The following is a 20,010-nucleotide window of genomic DNA, read 5'->3' as shown; positions in this document are numbered from 1 at the left end:
GGTACACGGCGCGACATCAAATAAGTTATGCGGCTGTCGACTTGCAGACAATACTACGACACAGATACTTCACCGGCCCGACACACACACACACACACACACGGTGGACAATGCTGCAAATGATCTATGACCCCTGCGAAATGGATGATGAACTCGGCTCGAAACTTTCATTCATTCATTCATCTTCCTAACCGCTTGATCCTCACTAGGGTCGCGGGGGGTGCTGGAGCCTATCCCAGCTGTCTCCGGGCAGTAGGCGGGGGACACCCTGAATCGGTTGCCAGCCAACCGAGGGCACACAGAGACGAACAACCATCCACGCCCACACTCACACGCGTCGGGACAATTTAGAGTGTTCAATCAGCCTGCCACGCATGTTTTTGGAATGTGGGAGGAAACCGGAGCACCCGGAGAAAACCCACGCAGGCCCGGGGAGAACATGCAAACTCCACACAGGTAGGCCGGAGCTGGAATCGAACCCGGTATCTCTGCACTGTGAAGCCGACGTGCTAACCACTGGTCTACCGGGCCGCCTGGCTCGAAACTTGTTGGAGCCAAATTCCAATTTGGATTTTGGAACAATGTCGATGATTCAAACAGCATCGAGTTTTATGACATTTGCGATACAGAGCAGAACGCAAATATCCATTCTCGATATCAGCGAGCACTCAAATTGAAATACTTGCGCTCAGTTTGAAAAAAGGTCAAAGCGACGCGTCACTTAAGGAATGACACAAGAATGGAAGCAGTGAAACACAAATTTATGAAGAGAAGACGGAAAGGAAGGAAGGAAGGAAGGAAGGAAGGAAGGAAGGAAGGAAGGAAGGAAGGAAGGAAGGAAGGAAGGATGGGGAGTGCGAAGAGGGGTGGAAAAAAAATCCTTGCACACGTCACCTGTGGTTGATGATGCGATGGATCATCATCCACTCGGGCTTGATGCCGTACTTGTAGTACTTGTCTTCCATGAGGGCGTATTGCGGGTCTTTGGCGCGCCGCTTCTCGCTTTTGCCCGCCGCGCTCTCGTCCTCACCGCCGGAGCCGTAGTCCAAAGCGGGCGGCTCGTCCATGTCCGTCTTCCTCTGGTAGTTTCGGTACATGACCGAGTGGAAGATCTCCAACTGGAAGGTCGGGAACATTTTGGAATCCAAATTTTAATCTTTTTGCATTCGGGTTGATTGGCTTTGGCTTTGTAGCAAAAGAATCGTCATGGGTTTGACTTTTTTTGGTTTCACCTGCAACTCGGTGATCCACGTGCAGTGCCAGTACGACTGTCCCGCCAGCTTGACGAAGAACTCCCGCTCGGCTCGGCCCTTCATGGGCGGCGGCCGGTCGGGCGGCATCGCCGCCGCATCTGGCGGCGGCGCCACCGCGGGAACTGGAGGAGGGGGCTCGCCCCACCGCCAGTGGAGGATCTTTTGCACGCGTCCTTTAATGGGCGGGCACTAAAGGCGAAACACCGCGAGGGAATGAATGAAAAGTGTGGAGACAAAAAAAAAACAAAAAGACAAGAAGGAATAACGGATAAGGAGGCAGGCTGATTGAATACGAGGAGCCGTCTGTTTGAATTTCATGCTCCGTGCCACCCCCCCCCAATCTCCTGCGCCGTCAAGCGCATCTTGCCGACGTGGACTTGGCACCAACTGGTGGCTCATACTTTGACACTTTTCAAGCGGGAGGAGGAGAGAAATAAAGAACGAAATTTCACGAAAAATCACTTATTTCTGTGGAAGAGGATGCAAAGTCACGCACACACACACACACACACACACAAACAAATAAATGAATGAATGAATGAATGAATGAATGAATGAATGAATGAATAATGTTGCTTGTGAGAAGTCACGAAAACTCCAAAAGGGGGTGTTGGGAGGGGGGGATGACTTGTTTTATCTGTAAGCAAAGGGGTAACAAATGGCTGCCAAGTGAGATTTTTGCGTCGTTTTTTTTTTTTTTCAACCCGGACCTAAAAGGAAACAGCAAGCGCGCGACCTGGGCAGCACGCGCGCGTGGACGCCGGCGCGTGTCGGGAGGAACTAACCGTGCATCGTGGACACAACCACTCTCCATTGGGGATCTCTGGCAGTGGAGGGTTTAGACAGTGGATGTGGTAGGACGAGGTGCAGGTGTCACAGCACAACAGTTCACCGCCGTCTTTACACACCCGACAGAACTCCATGTGGTCGTCGTCTTCCTCCTCCTCCTCCTCCTCCTCCTCCAACCCCGCCCCGACCGCTGACATGGTCCTCTCCTCCGCGTCCTCTTCAAAGTCCTCAAAGTCTTCGTCTTTTGCTTCCCACTGGATTCCTTCTTTTTCCTTTTTTTTTTTGGGGGGGGGTGGAGACGGGGGACAGGGTCAACGTCAAAACCTCACGGGATCGAGAAAGCTCAAGACTTGCGCCCGACCAATCCAACGGACGAGATTCCAAAATCATAATAATCGTCCGGTGTTTTTTTTTTTTTTTAAATCGACATACTGTATATATATTCATTCATTCATTCATCATCCGAGCCGCTTGATCCTCACTAGGGTCGCGGGGGGTGCTGGAGCCTATCCCTGCTGTCTTCGGGCAGTAGGTGGGGGACACCCTGAATCGGTTGCCAGCCAATCGCAGGGCACACAGAGACGAAAAACCATTCGCACTCACACCTCGGGACAATTTAGAGTGTTCAATCAGCCTGCCAAGCATGTTTTTGGAATGTGGGAGGAAACCGGAGCACCCGGAGAAAACCCACGCCGGCCCGGGGAGAACATGCAAACTCCACACAGGGAGGCCGGAGCTGGAATCGAACCCGGTACCTCTGCATTGTGAAGCCCACGTGCTAACCACTGGACTACCGGGCCGCCCTGTATATAAATATGTCGATTTAAAACGAGCAACGTTTTTCCGGGGTCCTACTCCAAAAGGTGTTGGACTCACGCAGTGAGGGCAGCTCCACTTGCCCTCGGGAGCCTTTTCCAGCTCGGGATCCAGGCACACCAGGTGGTACGCTCGCGGGCACGTGTCACAGAGGATGATCTCGCCGCCCTGCTGGCACACCTCGCAGTAGTCCTGGTGGTCCGTCTCGTAGCCGTCGCCATCCTCGTCACCCGGGACTGGAAAGGTCAAGTCAAGTCAAGAGTATTTCTGGAGCACTTTCAAACAGCCATCGCTGCATACAAAGTGCTGTACACGGAGCAATTTAACATACACAATAAACAGTAAGACAAATCGGTAATCAAGGCGGTAGAAAGCACCAAACAGCAAAATCAAGAACAAATCAAGTCAAGAGTATTTCTCGAGCACTTTCAAACAGCCATCGCTGCATACAAAGTGCTGTACATGGAGCGATTTAACATGCACAATAAACAGTAAGACAAATTGGTAATAAAAGGCGGTAGAAAGCACCAAACAGTAAAATCAAGAACAAATCTAAGTCATGCTGAGGCGAACGCCAAAGAATACAAGTGAGTTTTGAGGAGGGCTTTGAAGATGGGCAGCGAGGAGGCTTGCCGAATGAAAGGTGACGCAAATGAAAGGCGTTTCAACCGCCACCGCCCGCCGCCGGCCCCCCGCCGGCCCCCCGCCGCGCTTACTCTTCTTCTTCTTCTTGGCCGGTCGCCCGCGCTTGTTCTTCTTGACGCGGCCCGAGCTGTCGGAGCGAACCGAGGAGCTGTGGACGCTGGAGTCCTCCTGCTCCGACTCGTCTTCGTCCGGGTCGTCGCTCTGGCGGAGACACACGCGGCAGGTTAAGCCCAACCCCCACGAGCGTCACACCCGCGCAAAAGCCGCGCTTGGTACTCACGGAGCAGCTCTTTTTCCTCTTGGCGCACACGGTGGAAAGTTTGAGACGAATGGGGGCCATCTTTTTCGCCTTGGCGACGGACGCAGCCTTTTTCTTGTCAGAGACTCGAGGACTTTTACCGCGCTTCTTGTAACCTGGCCCTGCACAACCAAAACTTTTGAACCCGCGTTTATTTTCTCTCGACGTCAACAGGGGTGTGGGGGTGGGGAAACAGGACCCGAGACTGACCTTTGCCTTCTTTCGTCTTTGCCTTCCGGATGGGTGGCGGTTGCGGCGCAGGCGGCAGAGGCACGGGCGAGGCGGTCGCCGCGGAGACCTGCTCGGCGACAGCGATGGCGGCGGCCGCGGCGGCCGCCGCCACCGCGGCGGCGTTGCCTTTGAAGGGGTTGTTGAAACTGAACTCCCGCCACTTGGCTCCCAGGATGGTCATCATCTTGGACATGGGAATCTTGGGGTTCTTCTTGGCGATCATGGGCCTTGGCGCAGACGGAAATTTGGAATTTGGATTTGCCGAGCGGTGCGAGCCGTTTCTCAATAGAGTCATACCTCATATACTGACTGAAGGCCTTGTAGTTGGTAAGCTCCCTGTAGTCTTCCTCGGTGAAGGTATGATCAACATCCTCCAGACCCCACTCCTTTGCGAGCTGGGCTGAGGTCTTCTGCTCCACGGGCTGCTGAGAAGCAAAAGGCGGCCCGCGCAAGTATGACCATCGGAACCAGAATCACAAACCCAATCGATTCCCAAACATTCATTGAATGCCGTTAAAAGAAAAAGGTGACGTGACACAGCGGGGTTACGTGACCTTGACCCAACGTGTCGCGGCCATCATATGTTTAAAACGGAATGATTATCGGCTAAAAATAATCAAACGTATCGGTTTGAACATGAAGTATCTTGTCTCTGTCGTCAATTCAATGAAACATTTGCAAATTGGATGCATTCCGTTTTTATTTCTGTTGGACAGAACGTCCCAGCCTCAATGGGATCGAGTCTGGATTCCATATTGGAAGAGTTAGCGTCCATCTGTCTTTTACTTTACCCTCGTGGTCTCCTCTTGGCTGCTGTCTCGCTCCTCGTCGTCTTTTTTCTTCCTCTTGGTTTTCTTCTCCTTCTTCTCTTTGTGCTTCTTTCTCTTCTTCTTGTCGCCAGAGCCATAGCCGCTGGCGACGCTGTCCGAGTGGTCGCCGAAGTCTCTGTTCCGCGCCGAGTCGCGCTCTACATCGCTGTCCTGAGCAGACGATAAAACGGTGAGGAGCGGCCCGCGAGATCGAGCGCAGTCAGCGGAGGCGCGGTCCGACGTACGATCTTCTGGCGCTTTTTCACCCTCGCGGGTTTCCCCTCTTTGTCCTTCTTCTTGGCGTCCTTCTTCTTCTTTGGCCGGCCTTTCTTTCGACACGGGACCTCCCTGTCAGACGTGTCCGCCTCTTCTTCTAGGGGGAAAGACACTCATCAGAAAGGAACACACCATCTTGGATCCACTCATAGTAACTCGCAACAAACACGCTTTCGTGGCAACATGTTCAACGGGCATCCATTTTCGATCGAGCTTGTCGCCGACTTTTGGGCGAGCGCTGGCGTGCACCCTAGACTGGTTTCCGGCCTATTGCAGGACACGTATAGACAGACAGCCACACCGCTCGAGAATTTGGAGTCTCCAATGAACCTAATGCTGGCCTTTGAATCTAACGTTTTTCACATGCTCAAATTAAAAATGGAAACTCCAAAGGGAATTTCTTTTGAGAGACACAACATGCTCACGGCATCTTGATTGTTTACCGGAAATTGGTAAACTCAACTAATTCAGATCAGTCTTAGGCATTACGCCAACATCAAATGTGTTTGATATGATTGCAAGTCTTTCCGGCTTGGTGGTGACGTGACACAACCAACAATCAATAGATGAGCTCTAATAAAACCGGATACTGGAAACTTAGCAAAGAAATCAAGACGGCAGCATGGACGAAATTGAAACGGCGGCGAAAACGCAACCGCTCCAAGGAACATGGACAGTCCAGAAAGAGGATCGGACAGTAAAGCTGTGATCAGAACAGCCCAGACTGATTATTTGTTGAAGCCAACATTTATTCTGTTTCAATTTTGTAGGTTTCTACACAGACCATGATGTGAAAAAAAATGCATCGTAGGGAAAAAAAAAATGCTGAAAGAATCTTTTGAAATTCTCGTTAGCAGCAACATTTCAAAAATTCATCAAATCTCAGTCTGAGACTAAGCTATAACTAAAAACTACATAACTTGTCTTTGAATGTGAACCAAAACAAATTTCACACAAGCAGGAGGAAAACATCAGCTCCACTCGGGAGAGCTGTAGCAGAGATTCGAACCCTGAACCACAGACATGCTAACTACAAGTTCACCGTGCTACCTGAAATGAACAGTTAGTTATGACTCGGTACCATTATTATTTCACCCATTTACTCGGGATGTTGATTTGGGGGTAACGCTTGACCCGAAAAGTATTCCTCAAGGGGGGAAAATGATAACCTGGAGCAAAGCACTTGGCTCTTCTGCAAGCTAACCATGGCTAACGTAGTGAAGCGAAATTTTTTTAAAAAAAGAATAAATACAGACACTTGAGTCTGATAACTAGCATTGATTGTGTCTACCTCCAACTCTTTCAGCTCCCCGGATAACCAAGTGAGAACGGTGCGTCGAGGCGCGGCCGCTGGGCTCACTCGAGCTCGGGGATTGGTAGGCCCCGCCGGTGGAGCAGCCCGACGCATCGGGGGGTCTCGAACTCGGGCTGTGGAGGTCGCGAGGGGGTTAAGAATCTCGCCGTGGGAGCTCATTTATCAGCCTGGCACGGCGGCGGGTTCGAGTTTGGCCGAGGCGAATGAATCTTTGTTGTTATAAACATTAGAAAGGCGCGACTTTGCACACATTTCCTTTTGACCGCCGGAAACTTCTCAAACTCATCAGAATTAGACTATCGTGGGGGAAAAAAGTGTGAAATAAACACGTTGGGAAGTAACCCGTGAAGCAGCGGCAACTCAGACATGGGAGACGTTCGTGTTTGGATTTCACCCGAATGCGTTTGAACGCATCACGAAATATGTCCTGGAATGCTGTCATTCCTGTGACACGCGTGTCACGGTAGGGTGGGGGGTGAGGAAGATGACACTTTGGCTGTGGACACCAAACTTCCCGAGCAGCCCGAGCTGTTTTAGTGCGCATCACGGTGCTTAAAACGTATTTCCTCCGCCCGATCTGGAGACGTGCACGATTTGTGCAATGCAGCTGCCGCGACCAGGAGTCCAAACGTCGTTTACAAAGTGTTGTTTTCATCCGGGACGCCTTCACATACCTGGGGCGGCTGCAGTTTGCCGAGGCGCCGCCGGCGAGTTGATGTCGCTTCTCGCGTCTAAAAACTCTCCGCCGTCGCCGTCGTCTTCTTCCTCAAAATCTCCTCCCTCGGAATGAAACACCGTGCCCTCGTCTTCCTCACAGGCCCGCGGAGGATAGGACATGATAGTCCTCTCATCGGGATCCCGTCCTTGTGTGCAAAACAAACAGAAAAAAACAAAAAGAAATTGTATCGTGCTGTTTATTTAATATTCAAATCGGGGGGGAAAGTGAGGGGGGGCATTTTACACTAGGCAGAGAGCAACAAAGATGGCCGCCCTCTTATATTTATTTTTTAACAACCCCCCCTACACCCCCCCCCCAATAAGAAAAAAAAATCCCCTAACATAAAAAATGGCTGACTGTATTATTTCACCCCCTCCCTTCACCCTGTGCGCCCCCTCCCTCTTCAAAAAGCTCTACATTGTTCCAAGAAAAGGGGGCTGTGCATGCGACTTACATTGTTATTACTTGTTTGTGCCCCCCACCCCACCCCAGCCCTTTCGTACGGAGGCTATCTGTGCACCCCCTCTTATCCTCAGACTTGTGGTGTCACTTTCTGCATTGCAGAGTAAATCTATCAAGCATGGCCCCCACCATTGGATTAAAAAAAAAGATTTGTGTGCACGCGCGCTGGGCTCAAGAGAGAAAGAAAAAAAGTGGGGGGGCTGGCAAAGAAAAAAATCTGCCGCAGCCATGCCCAGACTTACATCAGATTGTATTGCTTAAAAAATTAACTGCTTGCGGTGAGGATTGTAGGCTGTTAGAGGATGAAATGGCAATTGATTAAATGCTAACAATTGCTTGGGAAGATAGCAGTCCGATGTGTGGAACTGGGTAAAAAAAAAAAAAAAAGAAACAGAAAAGAAAATGAGAAAAAAAGGCCTAAAAAAATCAGGTAGCTTTCGGTCTTTCTGTTTTTGAATATATTCAGGTGGTCTTTGTAATGAGAGGACATAAAAAAGCTAACATGCTGGTATGCTGAAACAACCAACATACTGTATTTTTAAATTAAATTAGATCAACAAAGAAGGACGGGTAAGATGGAGGAAGGCAGGAAAGAGCGGATGATGTTTCAAAAAGAGAAGCACGGAAGAAAGGATGGGTGGAAGGAGTAAGAGGCTGATGGTGTAACCAAGTGATGAAGGGTGAAAGGATGGAAGGAGAAAAGAGAGATGGATGGGATGAAGGATGCATGGATTAAGGGAGTGCCTGACTGGCAAACAGTTCAGGGTGTAGTCCAGTTTTTGCCCAAAGTCAGCTGGAATAGACACCACCATGAGTGGAAGAGGGAAGAATGAATGAAGGAGTGGAATAGTGAAAGATAGTATGAAAGGAAGGATGTAAAAAGGATGACATGATAGACGCAAGGAAAGAGAGATTGAATATAGGTTGATGAAAGGAAGCAAGGAGGGTGGAAGGGAGAACGGCAGGGAAGGAATGACGTATTAAGATATCCTTTATTTGTCCCACACTGGGGAAATTTACAGCCTACAGCAGCAAGAATGTGGGTAGAAAGAAGAAAACAAAACAAAACAAACGAACACCACTCAATTAAGTGCAATATAAAATATTAATATATAAAAATATATATATAAAATATATGAAAAGGAGGGACAATCGAAGGAAGAATGTAGGATGGATGGAAGAACGGAAATGAGAATAGTCACGTAAAGAAGATATTGATTGAAGGAAGACAAGGATTGTAGGAAAGGGGCTCACAACTAGACAACCATGACGTGAATTGACGATTTGTAACTGTAGAAAATTCGAGTAATTCAATTAAGAATAAAATAATGAAGTGATAAATTCTCATCATGGTGAATAACGTTAAAGACCGTTCAGCTGTTCGTATAAGTAACAAAACGTGCTTCGGAAAGGCAAATTCATTCAAGAGCCACTTCGTAGTACTTATCATGACCACGGTGGGTCACTGTTGATCAAGTGCTGCGTAGAAAATGTCTCTGTGACAAATACTTCCGGCGTCGAGCCACAGAAGAAGAATGCACAAATGGCCACAATCGAGGAAAACGGACCGTCTACTCATGTATGCTTGTTTCGTCTCTTTACGCTCTTGTGGTCATTCTTTTTAAGTTTATAGTTTGGCGTTTAAACCCGAATACGCGTGTCTGCTTCCCGAAAAGCGACACTCGAGCGTTGAGCAATTGTGTCGCTCACGAATTTGCGGTCAGGTTAATGTCAATGAAGATAAATGAACCTTTTAACATTACGGTTTGTATCTCGTCATTGTCATCTTCAAGGGCCAATTGTCAAGGAGATAGACTTCCTAATACATAACCAACTAAACATGAATACTTGTCGCCAAGTGGATTTGAGCCAATCAGAAAACCCTGTAGGTTGACACCTTGGTGATTCTCACGTTTTCAACCAAGTGCCACCTAAAAAAAGAAAATTATCAACTCTTAGCGTGCTGCCATAATGACCGTTAAATACAGTTGTAAATATTTAGATACAAACGTATGTTCAAGTGAAATAAAACGTAATTGTACTGTACCTCTGGAACAACGTGACGTGTCATCATCCCAGGCTAGGGAGAAACTCCAGCGTCTCTTGAACAAGAACATGAGGATCCGCATGACTGACGGCCGGACCTTGGTGGGCCTTTTCCTCTGCACGGACCGGGACTGCAACATAATCCTCGGGTCGGCTCAAGAGTTCCTCAAATCCAAAGGTGACCACGGTGGCACGCTTTAAGCAAGGTTGCCTGGCAGTTTATTGATTTCCCCCCCCCTTTCTTCTCCTTCTCTTAAGACACTTTCTCCCAGGGGGAACCCCGTGTTCTGGGCCTGGCCATGATCCCAGGTCACCATGTTGTGTCCATTGAGGCCGAGGCTGACATTCTGGACGACACTCAAGCTTTCGGCGTGAACCACTAGGAAATGAAAGCACCATGAAGAACGGACTTCTGCTTTTGTGTTGGAATTCAATACAATACATTGTTATGTCTTTTCGGTGGAGTCTCAGGAGTTCAGAAGAAAACACAGGAATTGAGAACATGGAGCTTTATTGTTTTTGCAGTCAAAAACTCCAGTTATCCCTATAGAAGGAAGAGTCGGGGGGGGGGGGCATTTTATTTTGCCCTACGATTGGTTGGCAGCCAGTCGAGGGTGTTTCCACCTGGGATCGGCTCCAACTTGCTTTTTACGTACAACGCAGTCAGCAGTAACATTTTTGTTTTGGGGATCAGTTTCATACAGTTGAGCCCCCTGCATGAGATTGGCAACAGAAAATGCAAAAACACAAACAAAACAACCTCAATAAATAACTTATGCTCTCTTTCATAAATTACAGTGTAAATAGTGTGTTTGTTCTTTAAGAAATTAGTACAGCGCTACCGTAACTTAAGTTTTCCGAGTAAATCGGCCCAACGCCCGCCTCTCACTGTACTTTGAAGCGTCAGTCATATTCCTAAGACACTTTGAGCTCGGCATGAGTTGCAATCACACAGCGTTCGATAAGAAAAGAGTGCTTATGAAAATAAAAGTGCACATTTTGAAATGAGGAAAAGGAGAATACTTGTCATTCGTTTCGCCGTTTGATGACGTCAGTCTTTTGAGCAAATTGGTTTAAAAAAAAACCTCAAGGCAAAACAAAGTGAACTTTGCAGTTTTTAAAGTCTGTCAGCCATTTTTGTTTGAACCAAAAAAAAGTCCTCACCGTGACAGGGCACAGTCTTTTACTGGAACTTGAAGTGGAAGCTGCCTCCTGACTCGAAGGGGTTGAAGGGAAAAGGCCAGGCGTGGCCGTTGTGTCCGCCGTCCTGCTGCTGTTGGTTCTCCGGATCCAATGGATCCTCGCCTGCGTCAAACTTCTGCCTCATTTCTGAAAACATGAGGAGGGAGTGGGATCACTTTTGAGTTGCTGATCCAAACTGTCAAGTCTGGACCGGCTGCTTATCCCGTTAAATATTCAGTCCGATACTCTGCTGTGAATCATGACAATGTGAATTTGAAAATGAACCCACTCAAATTAAGTTAATCAACTTTGATGAGGTCAAATGATTTTGTTTGACATAATCCAATTTAGGCGGCCCGGTAGTCCAGTGGTTAGCACGTGGGCTTCACAGTGCAGAGGTACCGGGTTCGATTCCAGCTCCGGCCTCCCTGTGTGGAGTTTGCATGTTGTTAAGGAATTATTCCGCTAGAAGTAGTAGTAGAACATTGTTGAATTTCATCTTGGTATGAGAACTATTGACACTAGTCTCTCTCCTGAACATCTGCTGAAGTAGTTAAAACAAAGGATGTACTTTGAAGTTTAGAGCCCATCTCCCTTTGGGTAATTAACAGCCCCCCGAGGGTTTTTATTGCCTCCACTTCCTCACAAAAGTCCCTGAAGGCTCTCAAGTGCCCTCAAAGAGGAACCCTAATCTCAAGATCTGTGACCAGCAGCAGTGGTCTATACTTTGTCATCATATCAAAATCGAACTTTGCTTGATCTTCCTTATTTCTGCTTTTTACTTGGTTATGGTGTTGTTCCTTCCTGTTGGTTGTGTTTGTTCAGACACTGAAAGAAACAATGTACAAATGCGGTTGAAGGTATATACTGCTCAAAGTTATTACAATCAACTTTAGTGCCCTCGGCCCCCACCACTTCTGGGGCCCCCCTCCGCGGGACATGTTTTAGAGGAGCTGTTATCTCCGGTATCTTTGTTCCTGCCATCGCACCAAATGGGGGGTAGTGGTGGTCTGGTCTCACCTCACCGCTCCTGGCTTCCTCCGGCCACACCGGGTCAGATGACATGTTACTTTCTTTGTTTCGGGATTTGCATGGGAGGCGTACCTCCCCTCCTCTCATTATCATATTGTCTCTATATAATCTCATGAATGTGTTTCTTCGGGGCTTCCTGATGAAATCTGAGACTCACAGGAGCCCGAATCGATTCGTGTTGCGTTGCGATAAACTGAAGAAAAGACTACGTGGTGTTGGGTCTTCTTCCACCTTATAGAGAGATAAAAGAATCTGTAACCAAGGAAGGGCCAAGAGCAAATTGACAGCTCCCATTCCTCAACAATGTTCTCCCCGGGCCTGCGTGGGTTTTCTCCGGGTGCTCCGGCCGGTTTCCTCCCACATTCCAAAAATATGCGTGGCAGGCTGATTGAACACTCAAAATTGTCCCTAGGTGTGAGTGTGAGCGTGGATGGTTGTTCGTCTATGTGTGCCCTGCGATTGGCTGGCAACCGATTCAGGGTGTCCCCCGCCTACTGCCCGGAGACGGCTGGGATGGGCTCCAGCAACCCCCGCAACCCTAGTGAGGATCAAGCGGTACGGAAGATGAATGAATGAATAATCCAATTTAATTTACCGGAACCGTTACCTAATTCCACTCAACTCAATTTAACCCAACTGGATTTTTAGCTCACCTACACCAATTCAAATGTGTTGTTTCACAGGGTATGTCAATATTAGCATACGAGCCTAAACAACCTGAAAATCAAACTTGTGCGACATCGTACGGTGGGGAGCGGACGAGGGGGCGTGCACTAGCTCATAGTGACAAAACGAGTTTGTGACACAAGTGTGGTTTTCTTTGTTTTGTCTTGTAAGATGTTTCCTGACCCGGGTCGGTGAGGACCTCCTTGGCCGACGCAATGTCGATGAACTTCTTCTCCGCCTCCTTCTTCTCGTTCTCCGACTGGAAGTTGTCAGGGTGCCACTGCTGCGCCAGCTTCCTGTACGCCTTGATGATCTCCTGCTTGTTGGCCGCCCTAAAAAAAAAAAAAAAAAAGCGCTCCACAAGTCAACCAAGTGACCGAAGGGCAAAGAGCAACACAACATTATAAAGGCAGCTATAAATCTGATATCGTTGACTGTGATACCGATTAAATTTTTCCATGTGCTTGTTAAAAAAATAAATAAATAAATAAAAGGCAATTAAACCAAATAGAAATTAGGACACCTGCCCCCTGCCCCCGTTCCACCCCCTAAACCGTTCTGCCTGAATGCAAATACGAATGGTTCTTTGTGCATGCTGACACATTACCGGCTCACTCCAAGGATCTTGTAGTAGTCTCTCTTGCGAGAGAGCTTAAGCAGCTTGCGGGCTCGCTCCAGTCCTTCTCGGATGTCGTTGCTGTCGTTGTCAAACTCCTGCGCTTCCTGGTAGTCTTCCACGGCTGCGGCGGTGGGGAAGAGAGGGAAAAAAAACAAAACAAATCCAAGTCAAAAGTCAGCGCCGACTTGTGGGGGGCAGCTAGTTCGCGACTCAGCGGTGGGGGGGGCTACCTTTCTCGTAGTCCTGGTTGAGAATGAAGGCCTCGGCGCGGTCGCGCAGGATTTTGGCATTGCGGGGGTCCCTCTGGTGCGCCTCGGAGCACACGTCGATGGCGTCCGTGGCCGACTTGACCTGGAAAATGACCGGGTTTCTGACTTATCGCCTTATTTAACTTCACTCAATTTCATTCCATTTACTGTAACCGCCATTGATGTAACGCAATGGAGTTCAACTCAATTCGAACAGAACACACTCAACTTCACAACATTTTATCTGAACTCTGCTTGATTTAAACAAATACAATTTAACTCAATCAACTCCCTTTTACAAAGTCAATTCAATTTTGATGAGCTCAATTTAAATCAACCTTCCCAACTCAATTTAACTCGACTCCACTCAACGGAATTTAGTTCAGCTATACAAAACCCATCACTTTTTAAAACAAATCCATCAATTGATTGAACAAACGAACGAAAGCACAACAAATACACAAATAAAGCAACCTAGGTTACAGTGAGGCAAATAAGTATTTGACCATCCCGCCATTTTGCTCAGTGACGGCCCCAAAACCTGACAGATCTCGAGAAGATCTGTGTGGCGGATTGCGCCACAGTCCCTTGCTGCGCTGTGTGCAAACCTGGTCAAGAACCAGACTAAACATTGACATTGATTTGTCTCTCACAGTGGACTCCTCCATAATTTCTATAACCTAAATTTAAATAACCTCACCGTAGAGCAAGACAGCGTCTCACCTTGACGAGACAGAAGCAGATCCGCTCCTTGGCTAGGTTGGTGTAGTGTGGCACATGTGGCTCCGCCTTCATCACGCCCTCGTACTTCTCAATGGCGTCCTGGCACCTAAAGGTGAGGCCGCAATGGTCTGAATGAAGCAAAGCCTCGGGGGTGAGAAGCGCCTTTGTACCCCACACCTTTCCGCCTTGATGAGCTCCTCAGCCGAGTCCAACTGCTTGCTGAGCTTCTTCACTTGCTTGTAATGGCCCAGGCAATCCTTGTCGTCCTGGTCCAGCTTCAGACATTCTCGGACTTGGCTGCGTACAAGGTAAGAAGAGCATGTGTGGGCTGGATGGTAGATGAGTGAGATCAGTGTGGGGGTGGGCAGACTCACTTAAGAGCCTCATGGTGCTCCCCCAGGCTGTAATGCAGCAGGCTGAGCTTGAGGAATGCGGCGCGGTTGTCGTTGCGCAGCCGGGTGGTGGGCGCCAGGTCCTGGATAGCCTTTTGCGGGTCCCCGGTGCGAAGGTAGCAGTCGGCGCGGAGCTCCCGCATCTCGGGATCCCAAGGCGAGATCTAGCGCGGAGATTGAGAATTATCCTAACGAATAAACGGTCACGCCTAAGATAAGAAAGCATATTCAGAATGGGTGAGTGGGGGTGAGCCGAGCGTAATTCGGAACCCTGTTTTCACCGTACCTCAATGACTCGCTCCAACGCCAAGATGGCGCCGCCGTAGTTGCCCTGATGGTATGCGGCCCGGGCGTCCTCTTGCAGCTCCTCCAGGTCTTCGGCTTTCGCCAGTTGCTCCAATGCGTCCGCGTGATCTGGAGACGGCCGGAGCTGTGGAGCGAAAAAAACAAAGGTACAAAAACTGCCTCGATTGAAGCCAGGACAAAAACCTGGCGCTGTGCTCACCACAGCTTCAAAGTCGTCATGGGCCTCCAGCGCGTTGCCTTGTTTCAGAAGGATGTTCCCCCTCTGCATCCGGGCCTGGGAATGCACAGAAAGACATTCAGGAAGGAAGTAATGCGACATGAGGCGAGGTGGACTTTATTATTATTTCTCACGGCGAGGAAGTCGGGCTTGAGCTGGATGGCCCTGGTCAGGTCGGGGAGGGCAGACCGCGACTTGCCCATGGCCAAGAACACGGCGGCGCGTTTGTAGTACGTCAGGTAGTTTTTCGAATCCACATCTGGTCACACCAAGATATGCCAACTTCAAGTCTCACGTTTGGCATTTTATCAATTATTATTATTCATTTCACATCAGCTGAAATGCAATAAATTCACCTCAAATTCAACATTTCTCACTGTATTTAAACCATTCAAAAAAATTTCATTTTTTTTTCGAAGACTCTTGCTTTGGACTTTAATGAGTGATTATGTTGAGCTTACCCACAGCAGAGTGGTAATGGGACAAGGCTTCAGCCAGCTGACCGGCTGCCAAAAGTTTGCGGCCCATTTCCAAGTGATACTCAATCTCGCCTCGAGTTGCCCCCAAGACGCCTAGAACACAACATGGTCGTCTTTGAAAAGAGAAAAACAAACAAACAAAATAACAATCTAACAAGTTACCAGGGCGACCTGCACCGCCTTACCGTCCAGCTGTAGGTCCATGATGACAGAGAGCAGGGACAAGGAACACAGGACCCCGCTGAGTCCAGTCAGGCGTCCCCAATCCATACTAGCGATGGTTTAGTAACGCACGAAACTCGAAGTCAAACTCTTTAAGACGCCATTCTGCAGTTGAAGCTTCTTCTCCTCGTAGGAGACAACAAGCCGAGAACAGTACATTTACGCTCCGTCTGTGCTTAAGTTCCGTATGGAAAACACCACTCGGGTTCTAAAGGTTCCCCCAAGAATCATAGCGATTTTAACGCAGTTACGCATAAAACAATTAAAAAAATTAAAATGAAAAAAATATCCAATTTAAAAGTGTTTTTCAGTAGACCGAAGAACGGCTATAACTCATAAATCCACGGGAAAATAATTCATACAGCTTTTCATGTGATATTTGGCGAGCCCGCCCTCCACGCCGACCCCTTAACATAATTGGTCCACGCACCAGCACATCCGCATCCGGTTAGGGACGCGGCCTTTTCTCACTGGATGTTGAGGTCACGCTTAAAAAAATAACAAAAAGCATTTTCTATTCCAGAAAGTAAAGTTAACAGAGAAATGTCAAATGCGATTGTTGTCCATCAAAACTTGAAAAAAAATTCCTTGCTTCTGTTCATTTATTGTTATTGGAGATATATTTGGATTTGCTTTTGGATGACCCAAATGATAAAATGACTCAAAACCCAAACCACACTGTTCAACATGGAAAGAACGTTTATTGTGCATAATGGTAACAAAAAAAAATGTACAAAAAGATCGAGAATCAAATCAACAGATATCCATTGCATAGTAAGTACATGTGAATATTTGACATAAATAACCTCACAGAAAATGGAGTACAAAATATCACAAAACAATGCTTCGTCGTTGTATTTGACTAGAAAACATAATCATGAGTATAAAAACAGATTCCATTCAAACGTATGCATTCCGCCCATATGTGCTGGCAACCACACTTCTGGTCCGGGCCGGTCCAGAATAAACGGTACCTCTGCTTTGATGAGGCAAAGGACTATAGAATGAAGGAAAAAAAAAAAAGGTTAAGATGAAATCAAATGGCTTTGTGGTACAGAAGAGGGAGAGCAGCACTTACTACTTTCCCTCCGAGCCCATCCTGCAGGAGCACATAAGGCACGCCCCCCCGGCGATGGCGAGCACGGCCGAGCACCACCCAATGTAAAGCCCCTCACCGATTTCGTACCTGCGATGGCAGAAACACAAAGTCAGGGTGCGCAACGTTGTCCCCCCCCCCCCCCCCCAACCCCCACACGTGCTGGGTCATCCGTACTTGGTACCGGGAAAGAATGGGTCAAAGAATTCCTGGGTGATGTTGAAGGCGTACCAGGACACTGCCACCATTGTGCACAAACCTTTTAAAAATAAATAACAATGTATCAAAACCCCTTTAAGACGACATTCAATATACATTTTTTTTCTCTTTCTCCTTTCTACATACATTCTTGCTGCTGGAGGCTGTAAATTTCCCCAGTGTGGGACGAATAAATAATATCTTATCTTATCTTATAACTATTGAGGACACTGATGATGGAAAAAGACTCGGAATTCGTACACAAATTGCATCCGCTATTTTTTTTTCATATTTCGATGAGGCACTTCAACAATTTTCAAAGTCAAAATGTTCCGCTCAATCAGGACATTAGGCTTTTTTTTCTAGACTACAGCAGTTCAGCATCAGATTTTCAGTCTTTCATGCAATTTCTACACAACAATGCCCCCATTGTGCACAAAACTAATTTTTGTCAAACATTAAGGAGACAGCGGCTGCCAAACAAGTCCAAAGTTTGATGGGAATAATTGATTTTTATAAGTTGTAAAGCACGTCTTTTATTGTCCTTCAGGTGTTTTATAGCAGCCGTGCCCGACGATGACACCCGCCGCGCCCCCCCCCCCCCCCCCCCCCCCCACGCCGCTCACCTTGAAGCAGCGATTCCCAGTCACGGATCATTGGGGCAAATGATTCAATTTCACTGAATTGGCGTAAAAATAAAGAAAGAAATAAATGAGACGTTTATAATAGCCTATGGATGCCAGCGAAACATTACTTTCGGCTAAATGAAGCTCATCAACTCACTTTAACTAGGTTCGTTGATGGCGCCAGGAGTTAATCACGATGGAAACGTTCCAACTTGTAAATTTCTAGAGTTTTGCAAACCGATTCATATCTTCGGCCCCAAAATCCAGACGTGAAACCACAAATCATGAATATAGGTCCAGTACCATTACAAGCATTTACTCTGGAGTACTGATAGCACGAGTACTTTTAATACCCGACATTTAATTTAACACAAGGACAGATAATTGTGAACCGACACTAAAGCGTCAAATTATCGCAGTGTCGTGACAACTACCGGCAAAGGAGGACTCAATGTTGGATTCTTTTGCCCCAAGTATCGATGGCTGGGATGGGCGGCCTTCGCGAGTACTCGATGTATCAAAATCGGGACACGCTCATCCCCAGCCAAAAGATTTTTGCAATGTCAAATATGCACCGAGGCGTTGGTGGGCTCCCTCTAGTGGCCAAAAAGATGTCTGGAGTAAGTTTGTGAACGAATCTCCCATGGCATCCTTACAACTAAACGCACGTGAGCACAAAGCCGTGATTTTTCTTGTAAGGAAAACTGCCGGAGCGGAGAGTGGTGGGGTCTTGACAATGAATGTTTGCAAAAAATTGAAAATCAAACCTCCGTCTCATGCATTTTATTTTGAGGTAGTACTTGGTGTAAGTATCGCGAGGCACCGCCTCACCTTGAAGCACGAAAAGCACGCCGGCGGCACCCGCGATGCGACCCTTGAGCACGTAGTTGTCGCCGGCCGCTTTGGAGCACTGCAAGCCCACTAGCGCCGCCACCAGGCCAAAGGCGCCCATCACCACCGATGTGATCATGAGGGCGCGGGACGCCTGGATGTAACCTGGGAAGGGGGATGGCGACATCATAAGGTTACCCGATCTTTGCAAAAGAAAAGCAAAACATTCATTCATTCATTCGCCTGGTCCGACTTACCATTCAAAGCGAGCAGCGACGGGAATTCCCGGCAGTTGTGGACGCCGGTGGAGTCGGTGGCGCAGGACATCCAGAGGTTCTCGTAGATGGTGGACGTGGTGATGACGTTGCCGTCCACCGTGGACGTCTTCCAGTAGCGGTTGGGTAGGGCCACCCCGACCATCACCCAACCCAGGAAGCCCAGAAACAACGCCACCACTTCCACAATCGGATCCATGATTGAACCCCTCCCCACCCCACCCCACCCTCAAGCTCCAAAAGCGACGAGCAGCGAGCGACGTCCGGACGTCGGCAAGGCCAATCCAAGCATCGGCTGCGATGGCTTGGAGGAGAAGTATGAACGCTCGCCGAAGACATGCGTTTATATCACCTGCTCTCTCCGCCCCATTTCCACGCACGCAAATCCGCTCCCACTTAACACCTTGAAACGTAGCAGGTGTTTATCAGCTCACGCAGAGTCCAATGGTCACACGAGCAAGAGCATAAACTATGCCCCCCTTTTTTGGAGGTGACTGGGGTCGGATGGGAAAAAAAAAAAAAATACGCGCAACAAAACCAGATTTAAAAGAAAACAAAAACAACATCATCCACTCTCATTGAATTGAAATCTAAAAAGTAAAATTGTGAAAAGAAAAATCTATCTATCCATTGTCATGTCAATGATTTATTATTTATCATCCAATCTCACCGTTTTGTACCTTATGGCAAAATAAATTTTCCACTGGTTTAAATATCAAATGACGCAGTTGTTTTTAAACGATAAATTGGATTCTTTCATTTAAAATAATGCAAATTCTAATATATATGTATATATACATACATACATATATATACACATATATATTTAAAAATGATAGATCTATAATTTTTAATATATTTATATACATTTAAAAATTATTTTTATTATTATTATTTATACATTATTTATATAAATTTAAAAATAATTTTTAAATGTATATAAATATATTAAAAATTATAGATCTATAATTTTTTTCCCAAACAAAGGTCGCCGACGCTGCTTCGTAAACAGCTCAGGGGATGAATATTCCCAACGGGGCACTTGCAAGTCATTTAGGGATGATGAACGCATGACACTCGAAGGACAATAATCAAGAGATCTGCTGTCAATGTGTTCTTTTAGATCAAGTCAGGCGCTCTTCAAAATCATTTTTAGGTCGCCACGTGGGGATCTGCTTTTGTTTTTGCCGGAAAGGGTGTCACCAGGGTGCCCTCCCTCTCGCCATCAGCCAGCTCATTA

At 47.5% G+C, this 20,010-nt stretch overlaps 3 protein-coding genes across 12 annotated transcripts in view; all 3 read right to left on the bottom strand.

Moving 5' to 3' along the window:
* chd3 (chromodomain helicase DNA binding protein 3) overlaps positions 1 to 9,855 on the bottom strand; it is a 44,540-nt gene extending 34,685 nt beyond the window's left edge. For 4 of the 9 annotated variants that reach the window (XM_052072121.1, XM_052072113.1, XM_052072069.1 and 1 more), the window contains exons 1-12: positions 9,660 to 9,855; positions 7,107 to 7,295; positions 5,087 to 5,214; positions 4,824 to 5,012; positions 4,330 to 4,457; positions 4,012 to 4,259; positions 3,784 to 3,923; positions 3,575 to 3,704; positions 2,919 to 3,094; positions 2,039 to 2,314; positions 1,233 to 1,442; positions 895 to 1,118 (exon numbers count right to left, since the gene is read on the bottom strand). In XM_052072121.1, the coding sequence (XP_051928081.1) occupies positions 895 to 1,118; positions 1,233 to 1,442; positions 2,039 to 2,314; positions 2,919 to 3,094; positions 3,575 to 3,704; positions 3,784 to 3,923; positions 4,012 to 4,259; positions 4,330 to 4,457; positions 4,824 to 5,012; positions 5,087 to 5,214; positions 7,107 to 7,295; positions 9,660 to 9,798 (2,177 nt within the window). In that variant the 5' untranslated portion in view covers positions 9,799 to 9,855. Of the gene's footprint in view, positions 1 to 894; positions 1,119 to 1,232; positions 1,443 to 2,038; positions 2,315 to 2,918; positions 3,095 to 3,574; positions 3,705 to 3,783; positions 3,924 to 4,011; positions 4,260 to 4,329; positions 4,458 to 4,823; positions 5,013 to 5,086; positions 5,215 to 6,774; positions 6,912 to 7,106; positions 7,296 to 7,604; positions 7,905 to 9,659 lie in introns of those variants that run through there. The other 5 variants (XM_052072076.1, XM_052072087.1, XM_052072095.1 and 2 more) reach the window with 5 other exon arrangements.
* A 297-nt stretch (positions 9,856 to 10,152) lies between these two features.
* dnajc3b (DnaJ (Hsp40) homolog, subfamily C, member 3b) lies at positions 10,153 to 16,014 on the bottom strand. 2 transcript variants are annotated; one of them, XM_052072157.1, is made up of 12 exons: positions 15,708 to 15,985; positions 15,505 to 15,615; positions 15,178 to 15,302; positions 15,026 to 15,100; positions 14,807 to 14,950; positions 14,503 to 14,684; positions 14,306 to 14,425; positions 14,129 to 14,234; positions 13,388 to 13,508; positions 13,146 to 13,278; positions 12,722 to 12,870; positions 10,153 to 10,987 (listed from the first exon to the last, which is right to left on the bottom strand). In XM_052072157.1, the coding sequence occupies exons 1-12, from the start codon at positions 15,790 to 15,792 to the stop codon at positions 10,842 to 10,844; spliced, it is 1,497 nt and encodes a 498-aa protein (XP_051928117.1). In that variant the 5' UTR covers positions 15,793 to 15,985; the 3' UTR covers positions 10,153 to 10,841. The 2 variants fall into 2 exon arrangements, with proteins under 2 accessions (XP_051928117.1, XP_051928114.1); XM_052072154.1 differs by having other exon boundaries at positions 14,807 to 15,100; positions 15,708 to 16,014.
* A 411-nt stretch (positions 16,015 to 16,425) lies between these two features.
* On the bottom strand, positions 16,426 to 19,605 carry cldn15a (claudin 15a). Its single transcript, XM_052083890.1, has 5 exons — positions 18,753 to 19,605; positions 18,496 to 18,660; positions 17,018 to 17,099; positions 16,823 to 16,930; positions 16,426 to 16,741 (listed from the first exon to the last, which is right to left on the bottom strand). The coding sequence occupies exons 1-5, from the start codon at positions 18,967 to 18,969 to the stop codon at positions 16,645 to 16,647; spliced, it is 669 nt and encodes a 222-aa protein (XP_051939850.1). The 5' UTR covers positions 18,970 to 19,605; the 3' UTR covers positions 16,426 to 16,644.
* Between the last annotated feature and the right edge of the window lie 405 nt (positions 19,606 to 20,010).

Source organism: Hippocampus zosterae, chromosome 1 (genome assembly GCF_025434085.1).
Source record: "Hippocampus zosterae strain Florida chromosome 1, ASM2543408v3, whole genome shotgun sequence".
NCBI lineage: Eukaryota > Metazoa > Chordata > Actinopteri > Syngnathiformes > Syngnathidae > Hippocampus > Hippocampus zosterae.
This window is presented reverse-complemented; position numbering and strand designations above follow the sequence as displayed.